Source organism: Hemiscyllium ocellatum, chromosome 4, assembly GCF_020745735.1.
Source record: "Hemiscyllium ocellatum isolate sHemOce1 chromosome 4, sHemOce1.pat.X.cur, whole genome shotgun sequence".
In the NCBI taxonomy this organism is placed as follows: Eukaryota; Metazoa; Chordata; class Chondrichthyes; order Orectolobiformes; family Hemiscylliidae; genus Hemiscyllium; species Hemiscyllium ocellatum.
The window spans coordinates 113,150,745-113,168,660 of NC_083404.1; the positions used below are offsets into that span (position 1 = coordinate 113,150,745).

The following is a 17,916-nucleotide window of genomic DNA, read 5'->3' on the forward strand; positions in this document are numbered from 1 at the left end:
TCCTAAATTTTAGATTAGATTCCCTAGTGTGGAAACAGACACTTCGGAGGATCGGTGTAGACTTGTTGGTTCGAAGAGTACCCATCCAGACTCATTTCCCCCTGATTAATGCACCTAACACTATGGCCATGCTAAATTGACCAATTCACTTGACCTGCACATCTTTGGACTGTGGGAGGAAACCAATGCACCCGGAGGAAACCCATGCAGACATGGGGAGAATGTGCAAACTCCACAGTCACCTGCAGTGGGAATTAAACAGAGCTCCATGATGCTGAGGTAGCAGTGCTAACCACTGAGCCACCCATAACTAACAGTGACAATCTGTCTGGACGCAATGTTCCTAAGAAATAACATTGTTTCATATGCACCAGATGGCTTCACTTACTGTTGCAAAATCCCAAACAACTCATTGAATTCTCCCATTTTTAAAGCAGTGTCCATTTTATCATTTTCAGCCCATTGTCCAAAAACAATAAAAGGTCTCTTACAGTTACACCAAGGCTCAATGAGTCCAACGGCAAGGTGTCCATGGAGACTCATGAGCAAGTTAGCGCTGAAGGAACTATCAGAAGGATAACAATTTATTTGAATAACTCCTGAACCCTCACATCATAACTCATCCCATGCCATGCCCTTGGATATAGTGCGACATGGAGATAGACTGCAGAATGTCTGAGGCAGGACAGTGACCTTATGCAATTGTGCATTGGACAACCAAATTTGCCATGCTACATTGGGACTAGAATTCTGCCAGTAAGCTTTCAGGATTCTTCCTTCCCCTTCACAATATACCATGATAATCCCTTCAAAGAAAAAAAAGACTCCCTTTCACATCTTAGACCTGTCTTTGCATTAACTGCCTAGTTCTCATTACACTCACTCAACTGGTATTACAAGGAATTAATTATTGCATCCAATGCCCTGCTCATGATCACTTGATGTCAATTTTAATTGCGCACTCTTGGAAAATAAGTGACTCATCACTAAAGTGCAAATTAGTGGCAGATAGGAACATTGTACTGCCCGCAGGTAAAGCATTAAATTCGCGAAACCTCCAAGAAAACACAACAACAGAGCTCTTCTGCCTGCGGTGGCAGTTACTGCACAGTTGCCTTTTGATTTGATAAAATTTTTACCATTCTGGGCAGCACGGTGGCTCAGCAGTTAGCACTGCTGCCTCTCTGCACCAGGGTCCCAGGTTTGATTCCAGTCTCAGGCGACTGTGTGTGGAGTTTGCACATTCTCTCAATTCTGCTCAGGTTTTCTGCAGGTGCTCTGGTTTCCTCCTGCAGGCCAGGTGATTTGGCTATGTTAAATTGCCCATAGAGGTAGATGCATTTGTCAGAGGGAAATGGGTCTGCGTGGGTTACTCTTCAGAAGGAATGGACTGGTTGGGCTGAAGGGCCTGCTTCCACATGGCAGGGAACCTAATCTCATTTGAGTGAGACTGTCTTGCAAGCTCCACCCCCACTTTGTGTTGCTGCCACTAGCTTCCCACCATTTGCATTGAGGGTCTTTATGTAACTATTAATGACTTTAGTTTATACCCATAGCCCAAGAATTTGGCAATTTCCTGGTCCCTCTTACACCGAACTCTCCCCATGTCATGGCCAGTATTACTGGTAAAAATTGTGACCAGTCTGTGGATGAAGACAGTGGCCACAAAGCATGCAGGATCTCAAGCAGAAGCAGCAGCTAGCTACATGATGGTTGGGACAAACATTTGGGCAGCTGCAGCCAGCGGGAATGCTCTGACGTACATGTTGGGACTTTATGCCATTTAGAGAAGAGAAATGCAAGTGACATAGAAATGATTAGTTGGCATTTAATGAGAGGCCGTGAATTAAAGCAATCTGTACCTTAAATGGTGACTTCAGAATCTCACCGTTAAGGGTTGACCCTTGGCTACGCCCTTCATTCCTGATGAAGGGCTTTTGCCTGAAAAGTTGACTTTCCTGCTCCTTGGATGCTGCCTGACCTGCTGTGCTTTTCCAGCACCACTCTGACCTAAACCCTTAGCTGTGCTTCTCTAGTGCAGCTACCACACTGACATCTTTCTGGCAATGTGGATATTTGTGTTCTGTACATAAAAAGCAGGACAAATTCAACCAGTTCAATTACCAACTCATGGATTCACTCTACTGAATGAGAGAGGATTAAAAAGGGTCATGAATAGTACTATTAAGTGGCATTTGGAAAGGAATACCCTGCTTAATAAGACTTAATTTAGGTTCCACCAGGCCCACTCAGCTCCAGACTGGTGACATCAAATAATTGATAACTTAATTGAACTTTTATTCAAATAGAAAAAGACAAAGATATTTGAAGGAGTTCCTTAGCTTATGTAAAATATCAAATCATTTGAAGGGTTAGAGAAGCAGTACACTCATGCTACATCTTTATTTCTTTTTTCACAAAACTTGATGCACATAAGATTAGATTAGATTAGATTACTTAGTGTGGAAACAGGCCCTTCGGCCCAACAAGTCCACACCGACCCACTGAAGCGCAACCCACCCATACCCCTACATTTACCCCTTTCACCTAACACTACGCACAATTTAGCATGGCCAATTCACCCTGACCCGCACATCTTTGGACTGTGGGAGGAAACCGGAGCACCCAGAGGAAACCCACGCAGACACTGGGAGAAAGACTGTGGAATTTGCACTGTCGCCTGAGTCGAAAATTGAACCCGGGTCTCAGGCGCTGTGAGGCAGCAGTGCTAACCACTGTGCCACCCACAATAGAATATGACTGGCACATGGAGAGTAATAAGAGGTTGCTTACTATATTTCATAACTATTGGGGAGCATTGATTTCAAAAGACTCATTTGGGATTATCTTGTCCACAGGGATATTTCAACAGACTGTCCAATGTTTCACAAAATGGTTATAAATTGAGGTTTTATGCCACATGAATGTACTAATACACAGTGAAACAAAGTCTTCAAGAGCACAAGCAGAATAGTTCACCCTTAATGACAAATGTGAATCCTACAAGGAATCTATTTGGTCTTGCAACAGGTTATCAACAATGAGGCGTAGTGAATCCTCAAGGAGAGCAAACTTCCCTGATATCAGAACAGTAACTTCATGACTTTTAGTAATAGTAAACTAATTGGCTAATTTTTGGCTATTTGACATCCACTACAATGCCTGAAAGAAGGTGAAGATGGTATTGGAATCTACATCAAATGGAAGGTTTTACAGATAATGAAGGACATTTTTACATTCAAGGATATCTTAATATACCATGATACATCCTTTCTAACCACCCTAGCATCCAATGCTTCAATCAAAAGCTTAAAACAGTATTGTTCCAGGAATAAACAGATTAGTATTATGAATATGTTCATTATGCATCACAAGCATTAAGATAGAAATACACTATGCTTTTTAAGAAAATGCCTGCTACATGAACAAAAATCACTGGTCATACAAAAGATCACCAAGCTTTAATTTCTCAAATTGATTATGAACTAGCCAGGTGGTTTCCAAGCATACAATGATTTTGACCTTTCCTCAAAGGTTTGCAAATGACACTGTAGATACAGGGAAAAATGCAGATGACAAGTATACTTTCCAGAGTACTGGCTGATAGACCTACAGGCATCAAATGAGTTCTTTCACAAAAATCAAATCACCCACTCAGTTCAGGGCAACAAAGTCTTAGAGCCAACCAGAGGATCTATTGATATTGTATTGAAAATTGATCAGGCCACTTGTACAAACTACAGACCAAAATGAGAGCCATGTTCCCTGCCAGATTGTGGGATCATTTTTAAAGAGTGGAAGGCCTTTTCATCTTGGCTAGGCAAAAGTGAGGACTGCAGATGCTGGAAATCAGAGTCTAGATTAGAGTGGTACTGGAAAAGCAGAGCAGGTCAGGCAGCAGAAAAGCAGGAAAATCTACACTTTGGGCAAAAAGCCTTTCAAATCAGGAATAAGGCAGGGAGCCTCCAGGGTGGAGAGAAAAATGGGAGGGGGTGGGGCTGTGGAGAAGGTAGCCAAGAGTACAATAGGTGGATGAGGTGGGGATGAAGGTGATAGGTCAAGGGGGGGGGAAAAAAAAAAGAGGGAGTAAAGAAAAAAAAGGGAGTCAATAGGTGGGAAGGAAGATTGGCAGGTAGGTCATGGGGATGGTGCTGAACTGGAAGGTTGGAACTGGGGTGAGGTAGGGGAAGTGTGGAAATTGGTGGAAGTCCACATTGAAGTACTCAGAAGTGGAAGATCAGGCATTCTTCCTCCAGGAGTCGGGTGGGGAGGGAGTGGCGTGTCCTTGGCAGAGTTGGGGGGGGGGGGAGGGGGGTGGAGGAAAGAAAGGAGTGTTAATGTTTGGCCATGAGACGGTGGGTTTGATTGTGGGGGGTGACCTGTAGATGTTCCCTAAAGCGCTCTGCCAGGTGTCCAGTCTCCCAAATATAAAAAGGAGGCTGCATCAAGGGTAACAGATACGGTAAGTTACATTGGTGGATGTGCAGGTGAAACTGATTGATGTGGAAGGCTCCTGTGGGGCCTTGGATGGAGGTGGGAAATCAGGTTTTGCAATTCCTGCAGTGGCAGGTGCCAGGAGCCAGGATGGGTGGGTGCATTGTTGGGGGGGGGGGGGGGGGGGGGGGGGGTGGACCTGACCAGCTAGTCAGAGGAAACTGTCTTTGCGGAAAGATGTGGGGAGGGAAATATATCCCTAGTGGTAGGGTCAATTTGGAGATGATGGAAACATTGGCAGATGTGGATATTGGTAGGGTGGAAAAGGGGAGGACCAGGAGGGATCTGTCCTTATTGGAGGGGTGGGGTTTGAGAACAGAGTTGCAGGATATGGATGAGATGCATTAGAGGGAATCTTCAACCACGTGGGAAGGGAAATTACACAGTCTTTAAAAAAAAGGAGGCTGAGCAGATATGGAGGAGACTGAGGAATTGGAAATATGGTACGACATTTTTGCCAGATATAGGGTGGGAAGAGATTAATCCAAGTAGCTGTGGGAGTCAGTGGATTTGTTAAAAAAAAAGTTAGCGTCGTCAGTCATCACTGAAAATGGAGAGGACCAGGAAGGGGAGGGAGGTATCAGATGGTTCAAGTGAATTTATGGTCAGGGTGGAATGTGTTGGTGAACTGCTCAACCTCCTCACTGGAGCGCGAGGTGATGCAGATTCAGTCCGTCAATGTAGCGGAGGAAGAGGTGGGGAGTGGTGCTGGTGTAACTATGGAAAATGGACTGTTATACGCAGCCGACAAAGACAGGCATAGCTGGTGCCCATGGCTACCCCTTTTGTTTGGAAATAGGTGGATTCGAAGGAGAAATTGTTAAGGGCGCGGACCAGTTCAGCCAAACTAATGAGAGTCAGTGGAAGGGTACTGTTGAGGACGTCGGGAGAGGAAGAAACTGGGTGGCTTGGAGGCCCTAGTCATGGCAGATGGAAGTGTAGAGGGACTGGATGCCCACAGTGAAGATGAGGCATGGGGGTCAGGGAAACAGAAGTCTTTGAGGAGGTTGAGTGCGTGAGTGGTGTCTCGAACATGTGGGAAATTCCTGGACTGTGGTGTTGGGGGGGGGGGGGGGGGGGGGGGGGGGGGGTGGAATAGGACAGTATCGACGTAGGTGAAGGTGTTTGGTGGGGCAGAAGCAAGCTGAGACAAAGGGTTGGCTGGTGTGGTCAGGCTTGTGGATCTTGGGAAGGAGGTAGAATTGGACGGTGCAGGGTTCCCGGATTGAGGTTGGAAGTGGTGGGTGGGAGATGGTGCATGGTCTGGGAGATGATTTGCAGGGGAGAAGGAGTTATGATCGAGGGGGGCAGTAGGAGGAGGTGTCTTAGAGTTGGTGCCTAGCTTCAGCAGTGTTGTTACATCGTAGCTATATCAACTAGATTAGTGCGGAAACAGGCCCTTTGGCCCAACAAGTCCACACCAACTCTCCGAAGAGCAACCTACCCAGACCCGTTCCCCTACATTTACCCCTTAACCTAACATTATGGGCAATTTAGTATGGGCCAATTCACCTAACCTGCACGTTTTTGGACTGTGGGAGGAAACCGGAGCAAACCCACACAGACAGGGAAAGTGTGCAAACTCCACAAACAGTTGCCAGAGGTGGGAATTGAAGCCGGGTCTCTAGCACTGAGGCAGCAGTGCTAACCACTGTGCCACTCCTACCAATGGACAGAAAAAAAATTAAAACCACATCTGCAATTGTGAGAGAGTCTTAGGAGATATTTTCATCTTAGAAAGATAGATATGTACAGTATGGAAACAGACCCTTGGGTCCAACTTGTCCATGCCGTCCAGATATCCCAATGCAACTTGGTCCCATCTGCCATCACCCAGCCCATATCCCTCCAAAGCCTTCCTATTCATATGCCCATCCAGTTGCCTTTTAAAATTTTGTCAGTTTTTTCTTGCATTCATCAGGTCATTTTGCAAAACAATACAAAAACCAAAAGAAAAACATTTATTAAATACATGACTGGAGAATGTTCATTGGTCAAAAAAAGGTGCTGCCATGCAGAATGCACCCAATAATGCTGATGGACAGTTAACAACCGGACCTTGTTAAAATTTAAATATGGAAGGCTGATTCTGATTGGTCAAAGCATTGCTATAAGAATGTCAGATGTGATTATGTTGTGAGCTTTACAAGCAAATATTGGGGGAAGTGATGAAAAGAATGTAATATGAAAATGGTGCAGTTACACAAATATGCAGAAACAATGAGAAGTGAAATATTGGGGTGATGTCAAAGTTCGATTATATCTGAATTAGTTGCAGCAACACCAACTATGACAACATAGATGTGAAAGATCAACCCAAGATGTCAAAGGAGCAAAGCCTAACTTCTGGACCTTCAGTCTCTGGAACAATGGCTATCTTGGAGGAGAAAGTGAGGACTGCAGATCAGAGTTGGAAAGTGTGGTACTGGAAAAGTGCAGCAGGTCAGTCAGCATCCGAGGAGCAGGAAACTCGACATTTTGGACATAAGCCCTTCTTTTGGACGCGGCTGAAGAGCTTCAGGGCAGAGGAGATGACCCGGGGGGGTGCAGTGAGAGGGACTCTCAGATCCTTGTAGAGGGAGGAGATTTTTGGACGTGGCTGAAGGGCTTATGCCCGAAATGTAGATCTTCCTGCTCCTCGGATGCTGACTGACCTGCTACACTTTTCCAGCACCGCACTTTTCAACAATGGCTATCTTGCCCATGTAGTCAATTTGTTTGGATATATTAATGTCACACATCCAGGACTAAACCCAGATGTTCTGGTCCAGACTAAGACATCACAAATGTCAAATGTAACCTGTAGCCAACTGTTAATATCCAAACCACATCTTGTGAGCACTTGTTTTATACGAGATTGATACTATTCCTACCTCAGAGCCAGGAGGCCATGGGGCAAGTCCCACCTGTTTCAGTGGATGTACAATAACATTGATTAACAGGTTAGAGAATACCTCAACTACATCCATTCAGACCAAGTGATTAGTTCCCTCTACCAAGCTAGATCAATCAGGCCCCATTTCTTACATCACAATCTAAGTTATTTAAAAACATTCCATTGACTAGTAACATCAGCACAGCATTTAATTTCTGTCCTATAAGCCTGTTTTGAGCACCACAGTTAAGATGTGATAGTGAACCAGTTAGATTATGTGATTGCAAACTGCAATATTAAATCTTAGCTTCAGTTGAAATCTTTTCATTGTCAGGTCACAAGTTCAATGGAGCATTGTGATTAGATAAAAGTGACAAGAAAATGGTGATGGTCTTGATTTATGCCTGGAGGTTATAAAGATTTGGTCAACAGAATCCTAGAATCAAAATCACAGCATCTCTACAGTGTGGAAAGAGGCCATTTGGCTCATCATGTCTACACAGACCCATTGAAGAATATTCTATAGAGATCCACTCCCCAACACTCCATTCTATCCCTGTAACTGTGCATTTTCCACGGCCAATCCACCTTACCTGCACATTTAGTTTGTGGGAGAAAACCAGAACACAAGAAAACTTAGACATGGGTAAAATGTACAAACTGCACACAGTTGCCAGAGGGTGGAATCAAACCTGGGTTCTTGGTGCTGTAAGGCAGCTGTGCTAACTACTGAGCCCACCACACCTCCCACCCCAACAAGCCATCCTCCAAAATCAGATATTCAAGTCACTGTAGCTGCTTTTGCCCATTCACTTAATGCCTAATAATACTGTTCACAATACTACTAATGTGCGGATGGCAGAGAAGATTGCCTATTCACATTTGCACTGAATAGTATAGCATAGAGTAGACTTTTACTCAAAAAGACACATGGTTGATTTTCATCTTGTACTTATCAGATGAGACACAAGCATACCAATATCAAAAGACAATTGAAATAAAAATTGCTAGAAAACTCAGCAATATTTTGGATAAGGTGACTCTTCTTCAGAATCGCTGAATTATACAATGAGAAAATGGATGTTGTTCAGTTGGCAAGTAGATTAATTGCTTAACTGCTTACTCTGCACTCTTATGACAATATCCTAACACACACTTTTGTCAAAATACAAAAGGAATATTAACTCCAGTGGTCCAGATATACAATGAGAAATGCAGAGATCCCCAAACTGATGCTGAAAAGATGCAATGCCTCAACAAATTCCCTTTTTCTGGTACAGGATGAAAAGACTGCATAGCAACTACATTACAAACTTGACTGAATATTAAAAATTGTAATTTTTGGTTCATTTGGGCCTGTTCAGTGGACTGCCCACTTGAGAGACATTTAAAATATTAACCATGAAGCTGAGTTTAGCAAGCACTAGCCAATTAAGAAACACACCAACTATATTCATTGCACACAACCAAAAAGCAGATGCTGCATGATCCAGAAGTGGTCAGGATGTAATCCTTGACATCCCACCACTATCAAATTACTTAACTGTATGGTGAGGGAGAATGCATTGATAGCTATACTGGGACAGGTAGCAACAAAGTGTTCATCAAATCAAATTTTTGGGAGGGGGTGGGCGAGAGATGCATTGAACTTCTGCCCAATGATTCAGCAAGTTTGTGACAACTAACTAAAAGCTGCATACTGGGTGCATTGACACAGTGTCTTTACCAGTTATGGGAAGCCTCAAAATCATACTACAGGACATTATGTTCCCACTCCAAGGGGCACCAAGACATAATGTAACCACAAAAGACAGGCAGTCAGTCGCAAGTTGGTGTTTACATATTAAATCCCACTTAAAATCAGGAATAAAATTGAACACAAAATGCAAAGCAAACATTTGTTCCAGAACAAAGTTTAGGTTTTGAAAATTTATTTTCAAAATAAATACAAATATGCATGTCTCTGTCAAGTTTCCAAACACTGATTTCAACTACTTATTTAGTATTATCTGCAGGATCCAAGAAAAGGATCACAGCCAATATCAAGACTTGTGATTTTAAGCTGGATCTACAGATAGTAGTAGGAATCTTGGGAAAATTTTTGGTCAATATTAGGTTGCAAACACCTAGCTCCTGAACATTAACATAACCCCAAAACAGAACATGGCTTAGCAGTATTTCCCCTCATCTTTCCAATATTAGTTTAAACCACGTCAAGAACGACATCCTTCAACATCAACCCAAAAAGCAAAAAATCTGCACTTATGGGCTTTTTTTTAGTCATTTTATTGCTCCTGTTCCTGGAAACAAAGGGCCCAATTTCCTGGGAGTCAAAACTGGATTAGCAGATCCAGCACATCCTTCATCTTCCCAAAAGGGAGATATTAGCACTCAAGTTTTTAGCAAATGTTTCATTATTTGTAGCTTCACTGAGCTTAACAATGACCATGTTTCCAGTTGGAAGCAATCTTAAGGCATGAAGGACCAATCCAGTTTTAATAGCAACAGAAATGTGTCAAACAAGCTTTTGAAATGTAAATATAAAAATGTTTAATATGGATTGCAATTCAGAGCACCACAATAAAGGAATCACACTAGGGCAGCAATTTTACTATCACTACCTCATTTGCAGATGCTATCTAGTGTCTAAAATCTTGAGGGTAATGTAAAAATCTTTTCAAGAATACACCTTTAGATTTAAACACAGGGCCAATGCTTAAAACTAGTAGCCTCCAATTACAAATTTTGCTAAAAAGTTTCTAAATGCAAGGTAGGAAAAGAGGGCAAGATGAAGAAAGATGGGAAGAGACTAGTATGGAGCACAAGCACAGAAACTACTCAACAGTTTAACAACTCAACAGCCTATTTCTGACCTTCACACTTCGGTGCTATTTGAACCTTCAGTTATGCTTGAAGATCACACCTACACAGGAGTGGTGAAAGAACATACATTCATTGGACTCAGAAGTGATGTTACATGCTGATGAAGTTACATATTTTTGTCATACAAAATTCATAATTGCTATTGCACAAATTTAGGACAGTGCATTGCAGAGAGGATGAATGCCCTGAACAAATTTCTGTTTAACAACAACAAAATTCTGAGACTTACACCTTTGTCATCAATTGCAAGGAAAATAATTTAGGTGTAGCTTGCATTAGACACTTCTGAATACAGTTCATTCCAAAAAGCACAAAAAGGCTGCTAAAAATTACAATGCCACTTCAAAGAAACCTTTGAAGAAATTTAAACATAGAAATTTCTATAGTACAGTATGAATGCAAGTGTTAGAATAATTAGATTATATAACCAGGAAAAATGAAACAAGCACTTTAGCTCAATATTTTGAAAAAAGGACCAAACCTTACTTGCCTACTCAAATTTATGCAAAATAGAAAAAAGCAGCAATATCAATCTACATACTTAATGATTTTTTTAAAAAATAGCAATATATATGCTTCTGGATTAAAGGGAAGGTAACAATACAACAAGGACGGAAAACAACTAATTGAAATTTGACAAGTTACAGAAACTAACAAGATTTTATTTCTTAAGATTATTCAAACTATGTACATCTTAACATTGAACTCTAGCTTTATATGACTCATGGGAAGCACTTTCAAAAGGTTGTTAGGCCTATTGCTCCCTGAAAAAGGTGCAAAAGAACAGCATGTGTTTTACCGTCAACTTTTGCATGGACCCTAAATTATGACAATTTCTAGGAAAACAAGCACAAGAGAGGCAAGTTTTCATTTATGCATTTTTTAATCCTGATATTGGTGAAGATTTTCATTAAACAAGGGGCCCATTCACACTACGTCACTACCTTAAGAGCAAATTTACACTTAATTTTTTCTTGGGATGGAAGAGAGAAAAACAAATAGGTTCTCAACATGAAATTTCAGCTGACTGAGGGCCAGGGTTATCAACACCTCCCACATTAGTGTTGGCATTTGCATTCTGGTTCAATCCCACAGTTGGGTGGCTATGAAACTTGGATGCCTCCCCGGTGTGAGCACGACTCCTGTTGCCATCTTGGGAGACCACGCTGGATCCGGATGCTGAACGGGATCTCATAAGACGGGTCATGCTGGCTGCAGGCACTACATGTTAAAGAATGGGGCAAGAACAAATATTGTAAACCAGAAACAATGATATCTTCTTTTAATGTTGTACCAAGTTTACGATGGTAAAGTTATTTCTACTTACTGTAGCCCATTCCTTGCACGAAGTACTTAAAAGCCTCTGTAAGCTTTGCTGGCTGCAAGAAAAATACGAGTGAAAAATGTTACTCATTCCATTTATCCACTGTGCTCATGAGCACAAGAAACAAGCAAGAGAACAAAAAAAAAGTGGGAGTAAGTTTTTCCAGAATGTGTTCCATTTGGAAGGTGGGTGCAAGTGCAAGAATGTTCAGAGAACTCTGCTCTGCTCCAATCCACCCAAAATCCCTTCCATCTAGATATTTATGGAGACAAAGCCATTTGGATGAAGTTCCAATGGGAGGGAAAACTAGAATTAATATCTATGTTGCACCTGAGATAAATTGTCTCAAAAGCAATTCACAATACTTTTATTGCAAATTAAGACTTTAGGTAGATGACTAAAATCTTTGTGAATGAGACACGTTTTAAGAATTTAGGAGGAAAGGGAAGTAGATAGATAGAAAGATTGAAAGATGAAGAAATTTCAGAGTTCAGGACATAGCTAACTGAAAACATAACTTCCAACAGTAGAGTGATTAGAAGTCAGTTAGTCAAGAGGCAAGAAACAGACAAATTACAATGTTAGAAATTTGTGGGGCTGGAACAAAGCTAGTGGGGTTAAGGTTATGGCAGGATATTTAATGAATTTTATTTTCTTAAAAGTATACTTGATGCATATAGATTTTACATAGCAGGCTTCAAACATACCTGAACAACTTGCGGCAGTCCTCCACAGTCCGACATCTATTTCAAATGAAATGAGAAAACACAGTCAAGTGTCCATCTCACCATTCCCAATAGGTCAACAGCTTAAACAGATTAACAGGTCATTTCTCTCAACGAGATTTGTATATCTGGAGAATAAACTTTATTTGCACTGTACACAAGTAAAAAGAAATGAACTAGATCTGAAGAATTTTGATATGTGGAAGACACCAAGTGTTTTTATTTCCCATTTAACTCCATCTGTCTATTAACTTTACGTACATGTTAATAACTATACAAAAACGAGATTTAGGAGGAATGGGTTTCATGGGAGATGCGCTAGTAGTGTCATGGTCTTTCAGCCTCCTGCAGCTAAAGAGTTCCTTGACTATCTAAAGTCTTCCTTAGCCTTAAATTCACTAACCCAGCCATCATTATTTTCTGGTAAACAATGCTATAGGCTAATTCTGAATAAGGAACAAATGCTGGTATTGCCAGTAACACCAAAAGAATCCCATGCTAGAATAAAAACTCCTCAGATGCCATGCATTTATCATGCAATGTTGACAACTTTAATCAACATAACACTATACTTAGAAAACTAAAAGTTAAGTCCTCTATTTCCACAAGACTCAGGTCAGGCCAACTGACATGGTTTTGCTCCTTCCCTTGAATAGCAGCATTACATTTGCCAAGGATATCTGTCTAGGACTGTTCTCGAACATAAGGAACATTGGAAAATCCTGATCAATGTATCCACAATCTTTGTAGCTACCACTACCTCTTAGGATGTAGGCCACGATGGCAACTGTTAACTTTAGGTTTAGTAAGTTTAATATTTTTCTTTGCTAATATTAGTCAGAAGACCACAGCACAAAAAAGGTCTTGAGGCCCAATATGTCCACAAGTGAAAAACTATTCTATTCACCTTGTCCAGTGCTTAGCTCATAACCTTGTATGCCTGGAGGGTTGCATGTTGAGGGTTTCTGCCTCTACTACACTTTATATGCAACAAGGTCTAGATTCACCCTGAGTGAAATTGCCTAGTCACCTCTAAATTGCCTGCCCTTAAAGTTTATGCCCCAGTCATGAACTGCTCCATCATGGGGAAATATTTCTATGTATCCTATGTCCCTCAATTTTATATATCTTCAATCAAGTCTCCTCTCAAAACTCATCTGCTTAAGGAATATTACCCCAGCCTGTCCAAATCTCTTCATAAAAACTCTCCTGCTCAGATATCCTTGCAAAGATTTTCTCTGTACTCTCTCCAGTACACACATCCTTTATCTAATGTGGATTGCAGAACATAATATTTTACCTGTGACCTAACCAATGTTTTATACAGTTTCAGCATAACATTCCTGCTCCTAAACTCCACACCTCAGCTAATTAAAAAAAACTTATATAGCTTCTTAATCACTTTATCCACTTATCCTGAAACCTTAAGGGACCAATGTACATGCAGACCAAGTTCCCTCTGATTCTTGTTCAACTTTCCTGCATGAATCACTGCACTCTTGATTGAATTCCATTTGCCACTGATCAGGTGATTTGACCAGTCAACTAATCTCCAGCAACTCTCCTCCCTATTTAGTATGAAAACTTGAGGTGCTCTGAAATTTCTGGTCAACCAGTCTACATTCAAATGCAAAATTGCTTATGCAGGCTTTTTTTAAAAAAAACCCACACAAATAGGAAGACCCTCTCCAACAGTGCTTGTGCAGCCCTGCTGGACATTGTGGGTTTTTTCCAACTAGAAGTCAAACTATCATCTGGTTTTGTGCCACTCAGCCAACTGTGGTTACAATTTGCCAAATTTCCTTCAATCCTGAGAGCATTCCTTTTGCCAATCTGTCTCAATTCTAAACGGAGAATCATTTTCACATTCCTTTCTCCACCTCAAAAAGGGGTCATAATTTATTTCAGCTAATTCCCACTTTTAAAAACTGAAGTAATTAAAAACAAGCAAAATTTCCTAGCTAGCTTACTCTTTCCTCCCAGTCAACTTTTGGGTTTGCTGGTTTGAACTCTCCTAGCCATGAACATTACAAACTGCTTAATCCTTAACCTCCCTATTAAAAAAAAAATTACTTTTGAGATTTGCAATGGAATGAACTTTGAAAATTTATAATCAGTACTGGCACTGACAATTGAATAAGTTAGAAGTACTCAACTACTTGAGACTGAAAAATAAATCTTTACTGTGTTAAGTAATATTGTTCCCTACAAACCTATATTTCACAGATTATCTCTGCAAAAAGAAATAACTGCAACTGACATTAAAATGCCATGATACAATTGCAAGCTTCCATAAAATTTGAATAGCAATCTTGGACATTTTAGGTATGCGCTGTTTGATAAAAGAATTGGAGAACATATGCCAGTCAAGTCACCGGAGACTATTTTAGAGTCAAATACTTTTAAATCTTCTGTATGTTGTCTATATTTACAATTGACAAGTGGATTTGGGTTAAAAACATTAGACATAAACTAGCTCTAATACAGATATCCTAACAAGAGTTCATATATACAGCTCAGTTGTATGCTGACATCCAAATAAAGTAATTCAAGATGCTCTTGAAAGCAGATAAATTTTTAAAGGATTTACAAGTATAGTGGAGTGTAGTGTAAAGAGCTGCACAAAAACTCATCCAGTTCAAATGTTATTTTACACCAATAAACACAAAATCAAAGTCTAGATGCTCAATTTCAAAGTCAGCTTAGAGTGCACACCTCCAGTAGATTTTATAAATGCTAGCAATGACTGCAAATTACTGAAGCAATTGTGAATTTTAAACAATTTTTCTATTGCCTCATCTTCGGCATACTGCAACTATAAAAAAGATGTTTCTAGCATTGAAAATGAGCATGCTCAGAGCTAGAAAACTGGTCCACAAAAATTTAGGGAGATCTGTGACTCAGCATTAACTTCATTTTGATGTCATCCACTAATCTTCAAATTCAATGATGCCAAACATCTAAAACAAGCGTAAAAATCACATGCAGGAATTTGATAACAAACCAGAAAGTTACAGGCTAGTTTTATCTTTTACAGCAGTGGGACACGAGGGCATATGCACATGGAAATTTTTTAGCTTGATATTTCATCAACCAATGCAGCTATAAACAGAAAGGATATTTTACCCCACAAGTGTTTTTGTAGTTTGAAGTAACAGTACTTTCTTCAACAATGCAGAACTAAAATGTTATTCTCTAAAAAGCTTTGAAGAGAAAGTTAACAACAGTTCAATTTCAATTTGCAGGGAATGCAATGGAAAACCTTGTGGAAGAGTAGGGATTCAGTTCAGAATATCTAGATCTCTTCAAATTACACTGAAAAAGCTGGATATTCAGTTTCACAGAAAGGATAGCTAACACCAACACAGTTCTGCCATCATGCAGAATGAACAGTGTAGTTCATTATAAACCTTAAACAGGACTACTGATTTAGTAAAACTATGAAAACTGAATTCTTTGTTCACTAGATTAGGATCTGTTGATATTTTGGGAATCAAATGTAATAAAATCACCAAAAAAGTGCAACTTGTAGCATATAATTCAGCACTATTTGCTGACAGTATCCTCTGGCTTTAAAAAGAAGCCAGTGTAAATAGATAGATCAGAGAGACTTGCAGTCTTTCAGTGATTAAAAGCAAAATTCTCTTTGTTCACTAGGAAGATATTAAATTGTGTACTTAACCAATTCTGCATTCCCAGGTCATCCACATTCCATCGTTTTCATCCCTTCAGCCTGCCCTGAACCCTTGCAATTTGCCCATCAGTAGAACAGATCCATAGCAGATGCAGTTTCTCTAGCCCCTTCACTCATCCCTGGAATATCAGGATAAGGATACCTACATTAGGCTCCTACTTAACTACAGCTCTGCCTTCAACACTATAATCCCAAACAAACTAATGTCAAAACTTCCAAGACCTACAAGTGGATCCTCAGCTGCCTGATCCACAAAGACAGATTAACTCCTCCACAGTAACACTGGCACCCAATACCACTGGATGCATACTTAGCTTCCTGCTGTACTCTCTATACACATTACTGTGGCCAGTTTTCATACAAACTCAAATCTATGAAAAAAAAAGTCTGCTGACAACACAGATGTAGGCCAGATAAATTCAGAGAGGAGACAGAATGCTTGTGTCGTGGGGCAAAGATAATAATCGCTCCCTCAATGTCAGTAAAACTAAAGAACGAATCATTGACTTTGGAAATAAAAAGGATGACATGATGCTATCAATGGAGTTGGAGTGAAAGGCATTGAAAACTTAAAATTCCTGAGTTCCAACCAGAAATCTGTCCTGTATCTCACGTAGATGCAACTGCGAAGGTGTCACAACAATGCCTCTTTCTTGGGAGGCCTAGGAAATTCGGCATGGCCATAAAGGACCCTCACCAGCTTTTACACCATAGAGTGTTTTGGGTGCATAACAGCAACTGCATTACCAGGACCATAAGAAATTGCATAAGCTTGTGTACATAGCCCAGACCCTCACACAAACCAACCTGTTATCCATGGACTCCATCTATATTTTTCTTTGCCACAAAAACTGCCAATATCAAGGACCTGCTCTTTGAACCTCTTGTCACGCAGAGGATACAGAAGTGTGAATACATGTTCCAAACAGGGTAAGGAACAGGTTCTTCCCTACCATTATTAGACCGATGAATGTGCCTCACCAACTTCAAATCTAATATTGATCTTGCTTTTGTGCACTTCCTATGCAGCCTTAACCTTGTGTTTAGTCAAAATGAGGCATACAAGGCTGTACAGGTAAGGTATGACCTGTCTGTACTGCATGCAAATCAAAGCTTTTCACTGTAATAAAGATCCATGCAGCAATAAATCATTATCCCTCTGCTATTCTCCATCTCCTATACCATCTTGTATCATTCCATTCCTTATGTATTTTGTCCCCTAACAATCATACTTTAAATCAGCCCTTCTTTATTCTTTACCTTAAGTTCATAGCCAGTGATACTGGACAAGTCAGATCAGCAAGTGAAAGCTGCCTTGATAAGCCATGTTTTACTTTAATAATTTTATCTCAAGTAAAAAATGAGGTCTGCAGATGCTGGAGATCACAGCTGCAAGTGTGTGGCTGGTCAAAGCACAGCAGGTTAGGCAGCATCTCAGGAATAGAGAATTCGACGTTTCGAGCATAAGCCCTTCATCAGGAATCGACGTTTCGAGCATAAGCCCTTCATCAGGAAGGCTTCCTGATGAAGGGCTTATGCTCGAAACGTCGAATTCTCTATTCCTGAGATGCTGCCTAACCTGCTGTGCTTTGACCAGCAACACATTTGCAGCTAATTTTATCTCAAAGCAGTCAACATCTTTCTAATTTACTGACATCATGAGTTGGAGTTCACAATAGGCTGATTGAGAAGAATAGAGTCAAGATCAGTTTTCAAGTTAGAGTTTCCTACAAAACTGATTACATACTGAATACACAAAACATGGTATTCAGAAATACCAGGCTCCAATTTTGCTGTAATCACTGAAGAATGATCCACTTGTTTCTCTGCAAGTGATTGTAATATTCACATGGCTAGATTTTAGACTTTCACCCAGTTGTTCCAGTGTTTCTCTCTTCACTTTAACTCCACCCAAACTGGG

General features: G+C 40.6%; 1 protein-coding gene across 4 annotated transcripts in view; it reads right to left on the reverse strand.

Annotated features, from left to right (window-relative positions):
* Window positions 1-9,894: 9,894 nt before the first annotated feature.
* The window catches only part of LOC132815075 (protein NDRG1-like), a 62,462-nt gene continuing 54,440 nt past the window's right edge, over window positions 9,895-17,916 (reverse strand). For all 4 annotated transcript variants that reach the window (XM_060823779.1, XM_060823781.1, XM_060823777.1 and 1 more), the window contains 3 exons: window positions 12,284-12,319; window positions 11,580-11,631; window positions 9,895-11,473 (listed from right to left, as the gene is read on the reverse strand). In XM_060823779.1, coding sequence (XP_060679762.1) covers window positions 11,259-11,473; window positions 11,580-11,631; window positions 12,284-12,319 — 303 coding nt within the window. In that variant the 3' untranslated portion in view covers window positions 9,895-11,258. The remainder of the gene's footprint in view (window positions 11,474-11,579; window positions 11,632-12,283; window positions 12,320-17,916) is intronic.